This window comes from Globicephala melas, chromosome 7 (assembly GCF_963455315.2).
Source record: "Globicephala melas chromosome 7, mGloMel1.2, whole genome shotgun sequence".
NCBI lineage: Eukaryota > Metazoa > Chordata > Mammalia > Artiodactyla > Delphinidae > Globicephala > Globicephala melas.
The window spans coordinates 38,062,694-38,084,304 of record NC_083320.1 but is presented as its reverse complement, the minus strand read 5'-3'; the positions used below and the strand labels follow the sequence as shown (position 1 = coordinate 38,084,304).

At 37.9% G+C, this 21,611-nt stretch overlaps 1 protein-coding gene across 11 annotated transcripts in view; it reads right to left on the bottom strand.

Moving 5' to 3' along the window:
• Positions 1-1,673: 1,673 nt before the first annotated feature.
• Positions 1,674-21,611, bottom strand: part of ANKRD44 (ankyrin repeat domain 44) — a 317,233-nt gene continuing 297,295 nt past the window's right edge. For 4 of the 11 annotated variants that reach the window (XM_060302105.2, XM_070045933.1, XM_060302104.1 and 1 more), the window contains 8 exons: positions 19,009-19,096; positions 13,029-13,112; positions 11,882-12,027; positions 11,320-11,402; positions 9,278-9,360; positions 8,318-8,409; positions 7,500-7,535; positions 1,674-5,925 (listed from right to left, as the gene is read on the bottom strand). In XM_060302105.2, the coding sequence (XP_060158088.1) occupies positions 5,678-5,925; positions 7,500-7,535; positions 8,318-8,409; positions 9,278-9,360; positions 11,320-11,402; positions 11,882-12,027; positions 13,029-13,112; positions 19,009-19,096 (860 nt within the window). In that variant the 3' untranslated portion in view covers positions 1,674-5,677. Of the gene's footprint in view, positions 7,536-8,317; positions 8,410-9,277; positions 9,361-11,319; positions 11,403-11,881; positions 12,028-13,028; positions 13,113-19,008; positions 19,097-21,611 lie in introns of all 11 variants that reach the window. The other 7 variants (XM_070045932.1, XM_070045934.1, XM_070045930.1 and 4 more) reach the window with 3 other exon arrangements.

The window sequence follows — 21,611 nt, the reverse complement described above, 5'->3', positions numbered from 1 at the left end:
TTCGATCACCCCCTGGAGTGCTTGAAAATGAATGAATGGCACAGCCATTATCTTTGCTGCTTCATATTTTACAGCAAATGTACCTTCAGTATGAAATCTGCTAAAGAGACCACTCATACAGTACTTTTACCCACAATATTTTTAGGTTGTGTTAAGAGCCTTTGAGCTTAATGTCTTTGGCCTTGCAAGCTAATTCTGGAACACATTAAGTGTGTTAAGTGAGGGACAGATGTATGGGGATCTAAACCTACTGAATGGCATTAGGGAGAGGAATCCTTTGACAAGCAGTTTGGAGACAAAGCACCACATCGATGTCCAACAATACAATTCCAGCAGCCATCAAGGGACTGAAGCCCTCAGTCCAACAACCCATGAAGAATCCTGCCAATAACCATATGTGTGAACTGAGAAATGGAGCTTTCCCTAGCCAACACTGGGATGATAGCCTGTGAGGGACCCTGAGGGAGAAGACCCAACTGAACCATGCCTGGACTCCTGACTCACAGACACTGTTACATGATAGGCACTTGTTGTTTTAAGTCACTAAGTTTTAAGGTAATTTGTTAAACAGCATTAGATAACTAATACACCCAGTCTGCTCCAAACTACAGGAAATACTCATCTGCAGTCTAATTCATGCTTTATAGTCTTCAAGACTGAGAAACACTCAGGTCTGTATACTTGAATAAGGAGTAGGCAAGGGAGGGTAGTGCAAAACCTCCCTGAACATCTCTAGCAGAAAACAAAAAAAACCCCACAAAACATTGTATGGCAGGTCAGCATAGAGGAGAGAACATCTATAGGCACAAGTGTGTATTCAGATCACTAATTACACAAATTTGAGCAATTATATAAGTTCTCTGGGATTGGATGTTTTCATGAAAAAGGTGGTGATGGGATTGGGCTAGACTGTGAGCACTGCTAACATTCTAGGACACTGTGATCTGAGGAACTGGGGAAGCCACCCCCCCACCCCAAATCTCTTTCTCATCAGCTGGAAACCCCATAATTAGGGAGCTGTTCCTTAGTGCTTCTAGGGACTGTTCCTGAGTTACTACCCAAGGGGAGACATTTTGAATGGTGAGACAGACGGAGGAGTAATTCTATGGATATCTTTAAGGACAGTGCTGAGAAGTATGGTCTTGTGTTACTACAGAGCAGTTGAGGAGTAGTGGTGGCAGCAACAAAGGTAAGCGTGGTTGATTTCACAATTTTGAGGACCTATCAGGCTTCTTCTTTTCTGATATAGTGATCTATAGAGTTCATCACACTTCCCTCTTACTTTGGCTGTAAGGAAGTCTAGACCAAATTCAAGTTCAGTTACAGCCACTGCATTAAATTTCAGGATTCCCATATTTGTTTGAATTCTTTTTCCTTGTCCTAATTTTTCTATTTCTAGTTTCACATGTCTTTGTTGCAAGCCAGCTTAAATTTTTATGGAAAAAGTTGGAGGCATAAACAGGTAAAATAAACATAAAATATCTGTTTGAAATTTTTTGCTCTAATTGCGATTATATAAACAGAAATAGAAAATATGGAGATACACTTCTATCTTGATTATTTTCAAAATTTAAGGTTATTTGGCTTTGGCAGGCGACAAAGGTTTAAGTTAGCAGAATAAGTGGTAAAAGTAGCATAACTGGAAAAATTAAAGACAACACAAATTGCAACAATATTTGTACCGCTTTTATTTGTAAAAATAACCATCTGAATGCATTTCCATAGTATATTACAGTTAAGTACTTCATTACATTATTAGCATTCAGTAGTTGAAAAAGTATTAAACTGTGCTTGAGAAGATTCAGATTGGTTCAAAGTCATTTCCTCATTTTTACAGTCATGGCATTTACCAGAGTCATTCAACTCCAACTTACATAAGAAAACGTTACAGACAAAAATCCCACTGAAATCATCCAACAATATTTTATGCTGTTACAAATATGTTATGCAAAATATAACACTGGCACCAGATTTGTATCATCGTGCTTTACAAAGATATATTGCACATGCTAAAGCATAAAATATATAGACGAAACTACCAAACAAAAGATATTTGCATTGAATTTTTAGATCACTGCATAAGAAACGCTTAGAATTACATTTTATACACACACTCAGATTGTCACTATCTTAAAATGCTCTTGCCCTATAACACTGACCTATGGTTTACAGTTTCGTAAAAAGAAAGCAGTTTAGCACTGCAATATCAAACAATTCCTATAGAAAACTTTGCATCTTCATTTTCATTTCAAAGCAGGTAAAAGGGGAAGGAGGAAAAAGACACTTTATACATTCAAAGAAAGGCGGAAATGAAAACTCACTGGTATTATATTGCTCTGATAACACTCAAATGAAAAAAATACCAAACATTTCACAGAACATTTTCAGAATATACAAATATAAAAAGGCACTCTAACTTCATATTACAAGACAAAAAAAGGGATGAGTTCTTCAACCAACACAACAGATAAGCACACCTAGTTGCTCAACAGTACAAAGAATTACTAGTGCAGCAAATCCATTTGATGTTCTTGTCCTAATTTAATGATAAAATAATAAACCAAGCAGCTGTTTACTGCCTAAAGTACCAAAACATACTATGGTGCCCTTTTAGTAGTGATAAATAGAAATCCCCTGAGCTATTTACTGTGGAATCATAGCCGATTTTAGGCAATTTGGAGATAGTAACATATTTACCCAGGATAGGCAGACACCGGCGAATAGGTTAAGTGCGATGAAACATGATCCCCGTGGCTGTGGTTAAAATACAGTCTAAAAAGAACACATTAAGGTAAAAGCACAATGTTTTCTGTTTTTGTTTTTCTTAGAAAGCTATGTGGAAAATCTAGCTTTATTTCTAAGAGATGTATGTGAAAAGCAGAACTCATAGTTTTTAAAGTCGTTTCTTAAAGGAAAAGAATTGGTCTGGGGAAGAGGGAGAAAGAGAAAGAGAGCGGGGGCGAGAGATGGATTCAGTGAACAATTCATACCATGATTTCATTTTGTTCCTTTGTCTTCCTTCTTTCTAGCAGTGAAAGAGTGGGGAGAAGTCAGAACGCAGCTCCGTGGAGATAACGTCGCGTGGCTGCCACTGTTTTGCCGCAATGTTTCTTGTTCTCTGTGCTACTCTCCGGGGAAAAATGGTAATGCTGCTTCACCATTAAAGCAGGCGTCGCATATCCTGCTTTAAATGCCAACTGAGCAAGATTTCCATTCACTTCTAGAAAAAGACTCCGCAGTATATCGTGCTTCTTCAGTGTTAGATCTCCCTTATTTTCAGGGTTTTGGTAAAGATAAGGTCATTACTGCTCATTAGCAATTTATCCACTTTTTCGAAACTCATCTTCTCGAAACAAACAGAAAGGACAGAGGGAGGAGGGGAACACAACACCAAGAATTAAAAAAACAATATGGTGGTGTCAAAATTTTTCAGTGAAATTAATACCAGTTCTTAGAAGTCCTCTGAACAAGTTCTCATTTGTGAAGAACCCAGCATGAGTTTTTAATTAAATCCAGGATATTACAGAGTAAGATTAAAGTCTTTTACAATTAGATGAAATATATAATACAGTATCTGTATTTGATCCAGACATGATAGAACACTGTTTTAAAAATATCTCACATATATTATAAGATAGAAATTTTCAGGGTGAAAATGGAATCGATTATAAAATGTCGGAGAGCACTACCTTAATGCAACATGTTTCTTTCCTGTCTCTTCCTCAAGTGGAAAATAGCATGAGCTGGTGATTTTTATTTCTCTTCTTGGTACATGTGCCCACGCACTGACATAGTTTCCCATTAGGTTGCTGGGATCATGTGAGATTTTTCAGCGCATTCAGGATAATTTCTATATCTTTCTTTGGGCCACTTTTGGGCATATGATCCAGTACACACTTCAGTTTTCATCTCGCAGAAGATCACAGGACTGCAGTGTCTTTTAAGCTCTGAGCTGGCTACACACGGGCTGAGCCACTGATGTTTTACCCCTTTCCGACCGACGTGGAAGAACCTGAGGGCTGGCTGGAAACCTTAGGAGTGGAAATGCTGCTGGGCTTGGCCCCAGGACTGAGGGCCAGCCCAGGGAGAGTCCTGTGTATTTTCCGGCTTTTTCATGATTCCAAGTAAGACAAGTAGGAATTAAAACAGAGAACAAACAATGGATGTTTCCTCGGCATTTGTTTCATTTCAAATAAATACAAACACATTTACATCAAAAGTATATGAACATTTTCTCTAGTTTGGCAAAAAAATAAGCTTGTAGTCAACACATTATCAGTTACAAATGTTAAGCCATCAACTAGAAATCTGTGTCATAAGAAATATAAAACACAACAAAGACTGTTACGCAAAAAGATTACATTTTAACTCCATAGAAAAGCTATTTCAGTTCTCACTTCCACTTCGAAGGAAAACAATTTAAATCTTCCATTTTAGACTGAAGCATTTTGGTCCTCGTGGATAGCTGGTTGACGAACTACAGACATATATATATATAAATACATACATATACGTGTGCATGTGTATGTGCATAATCTAAAAAGTCTCATTCTTCTTTTTGTACAGCTATTCCAGGTGTGGAACGGGGTCCATTTGACCTAGAAGCTTTGGCAGAGGGAGCAGACACAGTATTCACTACGGTGACTTCATCATCAAGCAACTTTAATTGGCCTTAATTTCCACATTGCCCATTTCTACATCGTGCTTTCACTTTGTTCCCTTTTGGAGTCACACTTCCACTCACTGGGGCATGACTTTGACCGAGAAGCTCATTTAACATTTTACTATTGATGAACAATACTGATGGTTCTTATGTTTTCATAAAGTTGGTATTTTGATTTACAGACAAATTAATAAAGGGTAGTTTCATATTATATTTGCGTTATGTCTCAAAGTTTTGGTGCAATATAATTTTCACCTGAAATGTTACTGGAGAGATTTGGGTTCGATCACTCGGGTGAAAATTAGTCACAGGCTTGTTATGGGGATCACTGAGTGCTACCTTTATGTTAAATGAAGAAAGCAAGTTCAATTTCCGTGAACTTTTCCCTTCATCTGGCAACTTTAACAAAAATCCTCAAAAAGAAGTTCTGGATATTTAAGTGCTTACTATAGATAGGATATGAATAATTGGACTCCTTTAAAAAGATTATTTCTGAAGATGAAGGCATTATTTCTGAAGATGAACACCTCTACCTTTGGCTTCTAGTAAGGAAGTAAACATCAAAGTGAGAAGAGGTTTGAGGCATTTCCTACCCAGCCATTCCCTCCCCTCCTGGGGGACATGAATGTCATATTGATACACTTCTGAGAACTCACCGCCGAGTGAGTACACGAAAAAAAATCTTTTAGAGACCAGTTCCCTCTCAGTTGCACTATCCACAAAGAAAAAGAATTAAATGCATTTTTTAATTCCTTACTTAAAATGAGAGGTAGACTTTCACAGAAGTATCTCAGATCTAAGGAAAATATGAAACAAAGCAAAATCGAGGCCCATCTGTGTGAGTGCTTTGCCCTACAGCCTAGCTGCCTTCCCTCGGTTTAATTAATTCCTTCTCTACTGGCTTCTGGAAGCTCGGGCCCATAATAATACTTGAACACAACATAAACCTGGAATTCAAGCTTCTTTCCCTTCCTCCAACATGGGTGATCAAGGAAAAGCTTCTACGGTCCAAAGTCAAAACGTTTCCGAATCAGAATCATTTTCATTGTACCCATCCTCCGAGCCTACGTTGTTACTGCACAGGCTAACCATGCTACCCAGGTTGGAGAGGGTCGTCCTGCTCAAACTGTCTTTTTTAAAACAAACGAAGTTGACAGCCGTCATGGTACTGGAAGGAGAAAAAGTCATCATGGTAGCCAGAATGAGGGCCAGGCAGTCAGCCACATCTTTGTTAGGAGCGCAAGCCAGGGCCGGGGTATGACCTGGGCGTAAATGCAGACAAGGCAGTGGTTAGTCCAGGCAATCCAGAGGTGGTGTGAGCATCCCACAGTACATCTCGAACGACCTCACACGCAGAGATGTATGTCAAGTTAGAAATCATGCCAGGCAAAGGAGTTATTTCCCACAAGTCATGCTTAGGGTGAGGCTGGAGGGGACTGGGAGTGGGAGACATTTGATGGAAGGTTTCGGGTTTTTTTCCTGCTTACATGACAACAACAAAGCATTATATTATCGGAAGTTAGGCAGAATTTCAGTCTTCGTCTAGTGAACAGAAACACGAGGGGACGGGGGTGGGACACAATTCCACAAGAAACAGCCACAGGACAATCAGAAAGATGTTTCCACCTGAGAGCACACGCACACACCATGCGCTTCGGGCTGGGGCCAGAGCACTCTCATTCTGAGAACAATGACTTTCCACTGTAGGTAATCGTGTGTCAGATTAGAAAGGATGTCAAGAATCAGATGTCTGTAAGAGTCAGTAACACCCTTCTGTCACTTCATATATACTTTCTATAAAGTATGCACAGGTAACTGGTTCTGGAGAAATGGAATCATTTGAGTAGATCAGACACAGGAAAGCACTTGCTGTATGTGATGAAATGTACTATCATTTAAAAGAAACAAACTTAAACAGCATTTTAAGTAATATCAGCACCACCAGCCAAAGTCCCGAGTCCTAAATGTAACAGATGTGTGGAAATTGCTATTTGCCACAGAGTTGTCATTCTCTGCCATTTGGACTTGATGGGTCCAGTCCAGAAAAGAAAACTATCTCAACTCACGAAGCAGGTGCCATGGGGAGGTAGATAAAGTCTTCTGACTCCATCTACTCTTATTCACCCTTTATTCTACTGGCTGGAAAGGGGTTCCAGCCCCTTGTGCTGGCTAAACTTCCTACTAACCACTCGCTCATTTATTCAGAGGCACTGGCTCAATAAAACTTAATTTTTTGCTGTGTTACCAGCATTTGACCTGATTTCTGCTCCTCTCCCCCGCTTAACAGATGATTCCTTTCCCTGGTATGAAAACAAACAAGAATGGACAGATATCTTAACATTCCATTCCACAAAGGTCCGTGATGAGTAAAGGAATTAAGATTGTAGTGCTGTACAAAATTGTCCCAAATGTTCCTAGACCTTTGGGATGTAGCTAGGCTCGGACACAAGCTGCAGTTCTACAGGCCTGGGGCTCTTGTTCCTAAGGTTGCTGTGGGCTGGACAAGCTTCAGATACAGCAGACTTACACTAGTTTATTCTGGTCTCTTTAGTCATTTTGCAGAAAAACTGTGGGCCTCTACATGCCAACCCCAAGGTGTGTATGTGTATATATATATATATATATATATATATATATATATATATGTATATATATAGTCGTGATAAGAAGGTGAGGGAGGGTGAGGCAGGAGGACCAAGGAGATGGAGTAATAGAGAACTTTCTGCACCTCCTACATGAGTCAGGTTGGGGACAGAGCGGGGTACATGCTAGGATAAATGGGGCTGCAAAACCAAAACTAATAGGAGTTAGCTAATGATGTCATATGGCTGCTTACTTCTGAGAAATAGGCATGAGCTGCTAATTCCAATACCTGTAATAAGCAGTTAATTGAGTTACGTTAATACATTTTAAAATACTTTAATTAAATGCTACAATTAATGCCACATTCAAAAAATTACGTAATTCATAAATAACCAGAAGTTCCTCTTTTGCTCCCCAAGGTTCAAAGGCATGGCAGTTTAATACAATTCTAGTATTCATTAGCTTTCAAAAGTTTTCAGGAAGCAGAGTAGAAAGCTTCTGTTAAGAGTTAGCTCATTTAGAAACGGAACGTGCTATAGATCAGAAGAAGCCTTTCAAGCCTAAATGTTAATTTAAAAATTTTACTCATGTTCCCCAAATATCCATACCGGAAATATGAGTTCTGATCTGTTCTTAAAAGAATAATAATAAGAGGTTTGATCTCAGAATGAACTGAAATACAAAGATTTTGTTTTAATTCGAGCCCTTGAGCATGCACTCATGACATGTATGATCCCTGACTCTTCAGCATATGCAGTTAGAATTGGGTTTGAATGCCAAGTTGAAAGTTTTTGAGTGTGTCTAACATATTTTAACCACCACGCTGAGGAGTTTGAGACCAGCTGCTGACATTACATGCACATGGAAGGCACTGGGGGGCTGCAGGGAGACTATATGTCTTACAACAACAGACAGGACAAATTATCCTTGTTTGACTGCTCACACACAGGGAACTTCCAAGGGGAAGAGAGTTCTCACTGCCTTTTTATCTAGCTCCTGGTTTTCTCATTTTCCTCTGGCTTCACCGCAGGTGCGAGGTACCTGCAGTAATGGCTTACTTTTTCCACTTACCATTTTCATCTACAGCAAGTACGCAAGCCCCTTTGGCTAACAGCTCCTCAACGACTACCTTCAAGCCATTGCGTGCAGCAACGTGGAGGGGTCTAAAAAAGATAACAGCGAGCATCAACTATGATATATATTTGAGTGAGAATGTGGCATTTTGGGTAGTCTGAGTGGCTAAAAGAAAAGACTTGAGAATCTATAAATAGCACATGAATATTTTTACTTTTTCAAAAAAAGATATTTGTTCACCACATCCTTTCCAGGGGCTAATGATCCAGCTGTTCTTCCACGTTGGCCCAAATTTCTCTGCAGATATTACAAATACTCTACACCTCAAACAACCCTAGTGACAGGACACAAGAAGCCAGAAGAAGAACTCAAGCTCTGGTGTGTTTTCTAGAAGGTTCTTTACCCCTTGCTTTCTAGGTCAGCATTTGAATCACTGTTTCACACAGTTCATCGGTATGACTGGTATCACGATCACCCATATTACATAATCTTAAACCTCCTTGTTATTACTAAAGGCACTAAATGATGTTTTATTGAATTTAGAATACCTTAAAGAATAATATTATACCCAATATATTCTGCTATGCTGCTTAAGAATCTTAATGAAAAAAAATCCTAATATTCCTTTGCCCCTAAAACGAATGCATAGGTAATTTCCCAAAATGGAAAATGAAGCAGCTTTCGGGTCTTTCACGGTAAGGATTACACTGAATTATATTAAAATATAATTAAGAAAATAGCTTAGAAATGCTTCAAATGTATTCTGGGAACCTGATTTATAAAACTTGTTTTCCATTTGTAGTTTATGTGACCTTAAACTTCACAAAGGAGAAGACAGGTCTGTGCCTTTCACCACTGTGCTCCCAGCTCTAGCCTGGCATACAGCAAATTCTTATTGTTTGTTGAATAAATGACTATGAATGTGGGACTTGGTCAAACTTTAGTAGCCACACTTACGTCTGCAGTGCATTGTTTTTTGCATTAATAAGGCTCTCGTCTTGTATCTTGTCAAGTATTAACAAGGCACATTTTTCATGACCCTAATGAAAAAAAAAAGATAAGAAAACATGGGACAGAGATACAGAAAAGTTCTGGAAGAATCACTTCATTATGCTTTAAAGTTAAAATGTATGCCCCGTCTAATAACAAAATAGGCTATTTTCTGAGTAATTCTTTTTTCTTCTGAAAGCAAATGGTTAAACAGCCTTAGATTTTCAAAGATTCTAAATAAGGTCTATTAGGACTTGATGAATATAAATCTGATCTAAAATATTGTTATTTCTAAGATAACTTTTATAATTAATGTCCAGAGAGCTGAAGCAGAAGCTAGCTCAGCTAGGTCAGCTGGTAAACAGAGAGTAGAATTAGGAGTGTCCTTTAAATTCTTCAACAATGCTTTTTAAACACAAGTCAAGTCCCATATCCTTCCTCAAGCCTTCAAATACCACGTCAGTGATCCCATCACTGGAATTCCCATTGTATCTGTTACCTGTATCATTCATCATCACTGGCTGCCTTATATTATGAAGAGAATCTTTTTCAGGAAAGGTCATTCTTTTCTTCCTCATCCAGAAGATACCTCTGTTATCTTATGACTAATGATGGTTGATAACTTTTTAAAAATCAACTGATGAATCAGAGACACTTTCACAACTTCAGGCCTAGTGCCCTGTTAAGGGGTCGCCACTTCTTAAACCCTTGATACTCGAAATGTGGCCCACAGACCAGCAACATCAGCTTCACCTGGGAGTTAGAAATGCTGAATCTCAGGCTCCCATCCAGCCCTCCTAAATTAGTATTTGTATTTTAACCAGATCCTCAGGCAATTCATTTGCACAATAAAGTCTGGGAAGCACTGTACTTATAATCACAAAAACACAAACCTTGAAATGAATTTCATGAACCTGAGCACACTCTGTGGTTTCCAAAGGCTTCTCAGAGCATGAAATGAGAAAATGCAACCAATGAAAGGAATAGCTGAGACTTCTGGTACCACTGGGTATAGATAACACCTTTAATACTACAACTATATTGAAACAAACCACCATCACTGGTGATAACTGGCATCGTATTATAATGCCTTATAAGAGAGACACTTAAAGATAATTTTAGAAGTGTCCATGGAGTTTTCATTCTGATGTACTGCTGGAGGAGGGTAAATGGTTGTAACCTTATTATGGGGCAATTTGGTCTTCAAAATGTTCATAGCCTTAGACTCACTAATTTCATAAATAGGAATTTATTTAGATTATTATTATCTACACTTAGCATCATTTATAGCAGCATGTATTTGAAAACAAGTAAATGTTTAACAATAGGGGATGGGTTGAATAAAGGACGGCACAGCCCTAAGGCAGAATACCACACATCTTCTAAAACACTATAATATATGATGTCTAAAAGAAAGATATTCATAATATATGATTCAGTAACAAAAGCAGGTTGTCAAACAGTATGATCCCACTCTCATAAAATCATACATTTCTCTTTTACAGAAGCAGGAACCTTGAGCTACATGTGAACACGATGCTATTAAAAAAAACAAGCACATTCTTTGCATTGAACTATGCACCAGAAAAAAGGGGAGAATAGAAGCATGCACGAGCACATTTATTTGCCTGATAGGAGGGTATTTTTTGGCTGTGTTATTACAATGTGTTCAAGTGGAACCAAATGAAAGCATGTGGAACTGATAACTGAGCTCCTAACCTGTGTTTAAAAGCAAAATGTGGTGACACAACCATGAAGACAAATACAGTGGCAGCATCAAGCCAGACTGTGGCAAGACTTCAAGTGGCAAATGCCATGAAAGGCATAGCCCTTCAACCCTTGTGTGCGTCTGCCCTTTGCTTCCCCCTTTCAGTTCCACTGAGAGTGACAACAGACATCTTAATTAAGAGCCACGATACACGCTTCTGAGATAGATAGATTTAGGTATTATTGTTATTATCATTATTATTATTCTTCTAAATAACAGTGTTTCAAATTCATTTACATACTTTACTACTAGCCAAATGTAAGGGTGTGTTCAAGTCCTTATCCTTTACAGCCAGGTCAGCCTGGGCACTGTTCACCAAAATATCTGCAGAAAAAGCCAAAAGAAAGTTACTCAGACTACACGTTAATTACATGCATTTTGGAGAAGTTACTACCAAAACAATAACACATTTAAATTTGTACAGCTCACATAATCATATTTAATATTATTGAAGAAAAAAGGAGCAATTTACTGCCATAGCTATTCTATTCAAATCCAAGGTCCACAGGCATTAATTTTAATTCCCTTTACAATTTTGTTATTTCCAGATAAAATGATCCTGTTCTATTTGGTTTCTAAATGTTGAGAGATTTCACTGTGGAAAGGTTGGCTCGGTTTGACAAAATCCATCAATAACCAAGTTAACAGGGGACTGAAGATGACTAGCAGGTAGATCAGGTGGCCTAAACAAAACGTCGGTCTTTTTTCACATGTATAAACCAAGAGGATGACCAATTGCTCGATTTTCCATGCCTTTGGTTTTGGATAGGCATAAACTCGAAGTCCACAAGTCAAGCACGTACCCACAGCGCTGGCCTGCCCGTTCTCAGCAGCCATCATCAGTGCTGTTTTCCCTGAATTGTCTGTTGCGTTCACTTGAGCGTTGTGTCTCAGAAGAAGCTGCAAGCACTCCACGTGATCAGCAAATGCTGCTGCATGAAGTGGTGTCCTAACGATTTAAAACAAGTATGATTTTAACTTCCTGTAAACACACTCTCTTTCTATATATGCCTGAGAAACATGTGCATAGTATCGTCTTAGGGATTTAAAACTTATCAGCTTACAGAAATGGTGATCAGGTTCCCCCAAAGGCCATTCGGGGTGGACAGTGAAGTGTCACCGATGTGAACAGCACCACCAGATTTGGGGGGTATAGGAAGCGGCCCTGATAATACAATTAGCATCTTTACGGACTCTTTAATCTTGAGTTCCAGTGATTTCTCTCTCATCTTTGATAAACATACTTCCAAAATTAAGCCTTAATTGTGTAGACAATTGGCTATTTTTAAAAAAGCCTACATCATTTAACGTGAATAGCTGATTCCTTTGGGAGGACAATTCGGCATGATTTATCAAAATTAAACACTACGACCTTTGAACCAAAAAATTCCACTTCTAGGACTTTATCTCCCAGATACACTTGGTCATGTGAACAGACAAATGTACTAGACTGTTCACTGCACCACTCTTTAAAATACCAAAGTTTTGAAACAACCAAATATTCTTCAAAGCAGAACAGGCTGATTAAATTATAACATATCCAGTCAATGGAATGATATGCAGCTTTGAAAAGAACATGGTAAATACATATGTTCTGGTATGGAAAGATCTCCAAGATATGCTGAAAGCAGAGCATTTCTACAGAATGTTCTCATTTGCATAAAAAGAACAGAAGCATATATATTGTAGCTATGTCTAGAAAATATTTGGGAGAATATAAAAATTTAGAAAGAACAGTTTAAAGTGGATTTCTCAGTGGAAGAGGCTGGGGTTTCTGGGCTAAGAGGGTAATTTCTTTAAATTATATATTGTTTATTATACTTAATTTTTAAAACCATGCTTTTATATTACTTTTTCAATTAAACAAACATAGATGTTTGGCCACTCTGCAACCACAAAGCAGACTAAGATTCATCAAGACAAGAGCCATGCCATCCTAGGATCACTTACCTGCCTTTGTCATCTCTACAATTGACAATACTGGAATCTATGGCCCCAAGTAGCAATGATGCACAATTCTCATGATCATTTATTCTAAAACGAAAATAGATTTCAAATTTTAAAATCTTGCTCTCTAAAAAATTATATATCCCCTCCTACTCCATCTTCCTATGCACTATATGTTTAATAATCTGACGCATTAAAAAAAAACTGATGCAAATATCTGCGGTCTGTGTTTAATTTATGATTAAAGAAGACAATTTAGGTCATACAAATAAACTTTCTCTAACACGTTATGAAGTAGGTCATCTCTACTCTCAAGAATTCTCAGAACTGCCTGCCTGAGGAACTATTAAATAAACTTTGTATCACCTAAATTGTCTTCTTTAATCATTTTAACAGTTTTGCCGATGGGAATGAGATTCAAAGCTGACTGCAAGCAAGACACACAGGCAAGGTGCCTGCTGAACCCTCTGAGTTCATTGTTCCTCCTGTCATTACCGAGGGCCATGGGTAAGTCACTCTTAGACTTGAGCTCTGCTCACTTGCGTGCAGCTTTCCAATCCAAACAAACTTTCCCCAAAAATTATTAAAAGAAAGGGTTTATTAAAGTTCCCAGAGAGCTTCCATAGCATAAACCACTGGGGGACATGGGGAAATAAGATAAGGGATTCAGACTGTCTTGACCAATGGCACATCAACATCTCAGTGGGCACAAGTCAGACCACTGAAAGCCATTAGAGCATCTGCCACGATAAAGGAATCTTCTTGTGAAAAGAGCAATAGATCTATCGTTAATGAGAATCTCAGAAGCCAAAGCCTCAAAATTGGTGGGCACGGATCAAGCACTGAAAAGCTGCTAGAGGGCTTGCACCTAAATCTAATTCTCCTGTGCTGGGTTAAGCTGGTCATGGAATGGTTTAGATTGACACTAGGTCACCCAAAAACCTCAAGAAAATTTCTATGCTATGAAGTACGTTGTAAAACACCACAAAATCCCCAACCCAGCAGCACATCTCTTAGGTATAAATTTGGCTCCAAGAAACTCAGGCTTAGCTGAAGAAATAGAATCCTCAAGTTTCAAAACACTGAGTGCTCTACCTTCCAGCACACCTGCTTATTTTGTCTAAGAACTGTGGTCCTAGACGCTACATGTTCCAGTTAGACAAGACGATTCATTTAAGAAGTGCACTTGAAAGCAAGGATTCCCAAATCAACAAACAGAATGGAATACTTATTTTAATTGGTATGCAGGAGCCCCCAGAAGGCTTCAAGATTCCAAAATAGCCTTACTGAAAGATTTATTACAAAAGGCTAATGAAAAATTAAAGATGCAGAGGTACCTAAAACAAAAGACTATAAGACAAATGTGACCCTACTACACCCCTCTGCCCTCCTTTACCTGAGTACTCAGGGTCTACTGATCCTCTACCTGAATTGCCTTTCCATTCTGAAGAGGCTACAAGACCATAAGCAAAAGTCTTCTCAAAGTTACTGGCCTTATAGCTGCAACAATTCCAAGGGCAAAAACCTAAAACACCATTGCACGGTCATCAAAACACCAGAGATTGGTGTCTCATTTGCAATCAACAGGGAAACTGGAAAAAAGATTGTCCTAGAAGGTTTTATGCAAATCCTTGGTTTAATTAAAACAGGCATGTCTTTAGACTTATCAGAATTAAATATAAGGCAGACATACAACTTTTATTCTACCTAGGTTTACTAAAAGTCAAGTAAGCCCATGTTATCTCTGTTACAGAATTTGTCAGCAAGAAAAATAACCTAAGATGATGGTTAGTTGTTTAATGTCTCACGAAATTTTCATGAGTAATCTAAACATAATTGTTAAGAACTGTAAATTAAATAGATGTAAGTAAGATAAAAGTTTATAAATGAACTTTTCAACAAGTATGTTTTATGGTATGTCTACTTTAAATAGTTTCCAAAATGCTTTTGGTAAGTTGAAACCTTAAAGCTACACTGAGATAAATTAAATAATGGATATTCATTGAATATCTAGATTATTTCCAAATAAGATAAAATACTGAAACTTACTCAACATAAGTTTATCCACTTTTGGCTTCCTTTTACAGAAGACCTAAGATATTTGGTTCTATTAGTAAACATGTTTTGTGCCATGATGAAAAATTTACTATAAGGAAGAATATACTTTAAAAATTATGAAGTGTATTCATAAATTTGCCAATCCACAGAGTACTAGTGTAACACAGACCACAATTGCTTATTTCTTAGTTTTAAGATTTAAAATTAAGGATTCTAAGGGTTAATAATTTTAGTCAATTAAAACTAATTAGAAATAAGGGTGAAAGAAAACAACTGTATATGAAAAGTAGGTAGGAAAGCAGAATATATTTTTTGGATAAGAAAATGTATGAAGGACATTTTTGTTATCGTTTGTTCATTTTATTTTGTTTTGGTAAGGGAAAAGAGAAAGTAACTTTGTCTTAAAGTAAAATGACTGGTTATTCCAGAATTGGAAAAATAGGACAAAATCTGACTGGATGTAAGAAAGTTGTAGAAGATTTGTGGAAAGGAATCTTGGAAAAGGAAATTTACATGTGGTTGAGTTGGCTAAGATTGGAATAGACTTAAGTTTTTAAAAAATGAGGCCTTTTTGTTTTGTTTTTTTTAATCTTTATGATCCTCTTTTTTTAAAAAACTTTTTTATTGGAGTATAATTGCTTTACAATGGTGTGTTAGTTTCTGCTTTATAACAAAGTGAATCAGTTATACGCATACATATGTCCCCATATCTCTTCCCTCTTGCGTCTCCCTCCCACCCTCCCTATCCCACCCCTCCAGGCGTTCACAAAGCACCGAGCTGATCTCCCTGTGCTATGCGGTTGCTTCCCACTAGCTAGCTATTTTACGTTTGGTAGTGTACATATGTCCATATGTACACTACCATAAAAAATGAGGTTTAATATCAAAAGTACAGTAAAGCAAAATTAGAATTTGGTTTTCTCTCTGTTAAAAAGACAAAGTTTTTTTTTTAAAGATTATTGGTGTGCTCTTAATAAGAAATTATAAACAAAGGTTTTTCTTTACCTTTTAAATAATCTGCCTGAAAAGCAAAGATTTTGTGTTTCACCAAAATAATTTACTGTGCTTCACACTGACTTTACCCGGTCTTACTTAAGAAAAACCAGTCTTCTCAATATTAACAGAACTAAGGTTTGTGTTTGTTTTTGTTTTTAACTGCTATGTAATGTTCTATATTTGCCTTTGAAGTCTTTAGCTGTCACTTTGGTTAAATGGATAATTAAGTATTGTTTCACAGTGACCTATGATCCTATTTGATCAAACATTTTAAAAGCTTTTGATATTCTGATAAACTTCCTAACATCAAATTCTAAATAAAATCTTAAACTAACTTTGGGATTTTTCCACAAGGCTCCTAGAATATCTCAAAAGATTTGTTCTCTTTCTTTATCAAAAGAGAAATGTTAAACTAATTATGCTTAGTTGACATGTTAAATTACATAGGAGGCATTGTCAAATAAGAAGTGATGTTTAACTTTCTTAGGTTATATTTGTAGGGGTCTATGTTATCTATATGTGTTCCAGAAATTGTATAAAATTCCTAAAAATCTGGTATGTCCTGGTATAATGTTATCAGTCATAATTCCAGTTATCCAGTTATTCCAGTTAAATGTTGTGTGTCACAGAAATAACCAAATTTTCTTGTTAATTCCATTATAATGAACTCTCATCAGATCTTTAACCACAGGCATTTTTAAGTCTTTTGTCATTTGTAGACAGTTAATTGTTTTACTCTGATGCTTTTGCAAAAGAGATTCATGGAAAAGACCCTACCAAGTACTCCTGACCCCTGACGCTGCTGCCAAATTACAAAGTGTTGAACTTTGAGTGCATATTTCAAAACTGAAGAAGGCTCCACCTGACACCTAGTCCTCGGCAAATGCCAGAGATCTCAAAATCAAATTGACCAGAAGGAGCTAACACCGAAGTAAACTGCTTCCTCCCAAGATGCTGGATCAAGAATGTTTCTTTCCATTCCTCTTCCCCTCTCTGGCCATCCTTTTCCTTATTCTTACACCATGGAGGTCTTTACAATTTTTTTATCCACCTTTGCCTTGACCTTGGCCTGGAAAGATATATCATTGTTCACATATGTCAGGCCATTGCAAAGGGGGGTAATCTAACCTCCAACCTGTTGGATTTGCTACAATGCTGGTGATCCTGTGGTTTTGCCTACAGAAACTTCCCTCTGATTGTTAATGCCTCAGTTTCTCTGGAACGAACTCACTGAATAAACAATTCTGGGGAAATGGAGACAGAGTCGCAAGGAATATAAAAATAGACCAACTGGCTTAAAGAAGTAGGTCCCTCTTTGGGATCATTTCTTGACGTATTTGATTCTAGCTGGTTTGGTTCATGGGGACCCTGGCTTAAGATTGCCCTGCAAACCTTAGGAATACTTTTACTATTATTAATAATAATTATCTCTCTGGTCTGTTGTGTTCTCTCAAGGTTTTAGGTGAGTGTACGCAGCCATCAATCAGTCAACAAATGGTCTTTCTCCAACTGGAATGATGAATCTGATATCATTTCCTGTGAAATATATACTGAAATGCAAAGAGGCAATGGTAACTGAGAATAACTTACAACACCATCTTTGCTCAAACCTCTTGCTTGGCCAGAGGCTGATCAAAAGGGGGAACTGTCAAAATGATCTTGCATTAACCTTTCCTCAGTAGGCCAGGTGCTGCTGATCCTGAGAAACCACGTCCGCAAAAGGAAACTTAACTTTTAGTTTTCATGTTCTTGTAAATGTTCCATCTGCCTAGAGGTCAGACCATCTAGGTAGCCAGTCCATGAGCACCAAGTTATATGGGTGATTGCCCTATTCCTATGATACCTCAAATAAAGCCAGATACGTAACCCCAGCCAATCAGCTAGTTTTATTCCTGCTCTTCCTTGTTCCCTATTTTTCATCCTGTACAAGCTTCCTGTCTCCTGCCCCACTTTGCAGCTCTCTGAACTCTTGAGAGTGGAGACTGCCTGCTTCATGAACTGTAAAATCAAGTTTGCTTCAATAGTCTTCTTTAGTCATTTTAACAGTTCTAAAGGCACACACTCTGTAACCGTTAGCATTTCTTCAGAACCCCCTACTTCCAGGAAGGAGTTTACTGCACGCCACTTACACAAGGCATCATGTTAGGTGTTTTGGAGATACACCAAAGTGAAGAAGACATGTTTCTTCAGATTTAAAATCACTCCTACTCATAATCTCTTATCTCTTCTTTTTTGATCCACTTTATACCTCTAATGTCTTTCCAATCAAATGACCCAGCTTCATGTGAAGCACAGAGATGAGGCAAAGACAAAGCACTCCCAAGTCTTGGGCCCCCAGGCTGTCCATCACTGCCCAGGTGAACATGGACCCCCAGATGAACACAGGCCCAGGTGACCATGTTCCCCCCAAGCTTACCATGGAAGTCTGTCTCAATGTCACTGTATTCTCTAAATAATGGTTCACACTATGAGACTGGAGCAAAAATTACATTTATCAAAAAAGAATTTCAACATTATGAAGAATTACCATATATGAAAAGTCTTACTCGTACAGAATATCTTTCTAATCATCCACAGGCATATGTTGTTAACCCCAACTTATTTTTAGAATTTGTCAGACAGATGTGAGGTATATCTGAAGAACTCTTCAGGAGGTGTGTGCTGTGTTCCTCAGTCCACCCCTTCCTGCAGTTTCCCTAGATGGTCTGTGAGCCACCTTGGAACCATGGCACTCCACAAAAATTTCCTAGAAAATCATTAACGTTATGGACTGCACTTTGCTATCAGACTTATTTGCCTTTAGCAGTGAAATGGAATATATTGGTCTTATCTATAATCTAAAACCTTTCTCCTTCCCTGAAAGGCAATTTCTCTACATGTAGTTTAAAGAATTCAAGCAACACCATTAACTTCCAGCATTTCTACTTACATTGCACAGTGCAGTGGAGTGAAGGGATTACCAGTAAATTTCCGAAAACATTTTTGCTCCAAAAGTACCTCTATGCAGTTTTCATTACCTGCAAGGAATCAAAAGAATTTAGGGAGCTTCCAAGAAAGAAACTTTGTTTAATTCAATCTATTTTTATCATTAAGTATTGAATTCTGGCCTATGAATTTTCCTGAATTAGCTGAACATTTATTCTCCATGGAATAAAATTCACCAAATGTCAAAATGTTATTAACTATGCTCACAGGTGTTCTGAGACATAATGAATAAATAAAACAGTGAAGGCCATATGGTCTGGTGGAGAGAAACAGAAGAGACCTCATTTACAAGCAGAATAATTCTACGTTACTCTCAGCTCTTAATAGATAGATGCCTAACATAGGTATGCCTCAGTTTGCCCATATTTACAATAGAAAGTTTCCCTTTCACCCATATGATTAGGTTCACTTATAATTATGTACCCTAGGGAAGGGAAGATGTGAGTGATAGAAAATAGTATTTAAGATAATGCCAGTGAAAGGGCTTTGACTGTAAAACACTATAGAGTATTTAAAATGGCACCAAGAATAGATCCTGGCAAATAGTATGTACCCAATAAGTATTTTTTAATAAGTAGATGAGTGAATGTGAATAACTATTTTCAACAAAATGACAGTTTTCAAGTCAACTGAATTTAAGTTAGGCCCCAGCTCTATCAGCGTAGTTGTTATGTGATCTGTGAGCCTCAGTTTCCTACATAGAAAAACTTAAAGCAGGAATACATGCCCTATTGATGTCACAGGATGACGGGAGCTTTACTTGATGAAGGACCTAAATGAGGTTTGTGAAGCAATGTTAACTGGTTAAGGCAAGAAGGTAAAGCTAGTTGGCTTTGGAATATAGGTTGTTGCCCTGGAACTTCTCCTTGGCCGAGTTCAGTGCTAAATTAGAGTTCTCTTCCGATCTGCCCCAAAAGGATATAGATTGGACAATTTTAAGTATTAAAATAAAATCAAACCTTTCTTGTACTTATAAAGAAAAAAAGGTGAAACTGCTTTTAGGGAGAAGCATATGAAGTAATGAATATAAAAATCCCCTAACTTTATGTAAGTTATACTGTTTAGCTTTCCAACTATACCCAACACTCACTCAAACAGTTCCAGACACTTCAACCCCTTTATTAGTATGAATTCCCCCAAAGTGCCTAGCCGCAGCACATACCCAAACCATTTCGTAGAGACTATATGAATCTCAATCTAAAGGTCTATGTAGGTAGGACTGGGGATCCTTGAACGACTTTCAGTATCTCAAAGTGCTCAGAGAAGGAGATTCTGGGGAGAGGGGAGCTTAAACCTCAGACCTGGAAGACTGCACTGGAAAGGTGAATTGTTTAGGAGAGGACTGTTCCCTCTCCCCTGTTTGTACCTTGAGAGGCCTAAGAACAGAAAGACCTGCCATACCTACCCCACCCAACTCCAGGGGAGAAAATGTGGTTTGTGGCAAGGTTTCCACCTGCCATTATAATCAATACTCTTACTGCGTCTTCCCCTTTCTGTAGGTTTTCCAGTGCCAGATAGCTCTCACAGCTTAACTCCGATGGGGGTTAGGGAGACCTCGCCCATGAGCAGGTAAATTAAAAAAGAAATCACGGGCTTCCCTAGTGGCGCAGTGGTTGAGAGTCTGCCTGCCGATGCAGGGGACACGGGTTCGTGCCCCGGTCTGGGAAGATCCCACATCCCGCGGAGCAGCTGGGCCGCTGAGCCTGCGCGTCTGGAGCCTGTGCTCCGCAACGGGAGAGGCCCACGTACCGCAAAAAAAAAAAAAAAAAAAAATCACAATCCTCCAATGGTAGTGAGGGAGCAAAACAAAGTTGAACAAGTAGAGGATTTGACTCTTATTGAGGTCAGAACCAATGAAAAAAGGAGGACTGTAATAAAAACATAATGAAAGGTATTAAATTAAGGCACCATAAAAGGCACCATAAAACCTTTGTGGACCCAATAATCATAGTTTCTGAGTGCAAATTTTAATAGAAGAATTGAAAATGGAAAAATAAAACAACAAAAGCAGAATAAGTAATATATGGGAAAATATTCATGTTCACTTAGGGGTAGGAGACCTTCTTAAGCAAGACTGTAAACCCAGGTACCATAAAGGAAAAATCTGACAGATTCAACTACATAAAAGTTCAAAAATCTCTGTATGGAAAAAGACATCAGCAACAAGGAGCAAAGACAAACGGTAGATTGACAGAAAACGTTTGCAACACACAGAACACACAGAGGATTCATATCCTAAGACAAGGTGCTCCTACAAATGTGTGAGAAAAGATAAACAACTCAATAGGAAAAAAAGTGAGCAACAGAAGGAAAAAGTAATTTCCAGAAGAGGAAATGAAAATACATAAATCAATACACTATTAGACAAGGAAACACAAATTAAAATGAGATACCTTTTATCTGCCCTTCAAATTGACAAAAATTAAAAAGATGATATCATTTTGGGCTGACAAAAATTTGGGAAAGTAGTTTTATATTCATGTTTGGTGGAGTAAAAAATTATGATATACCAAAGTAATATGGTATAAGTTATTAAAATTAAAAAAT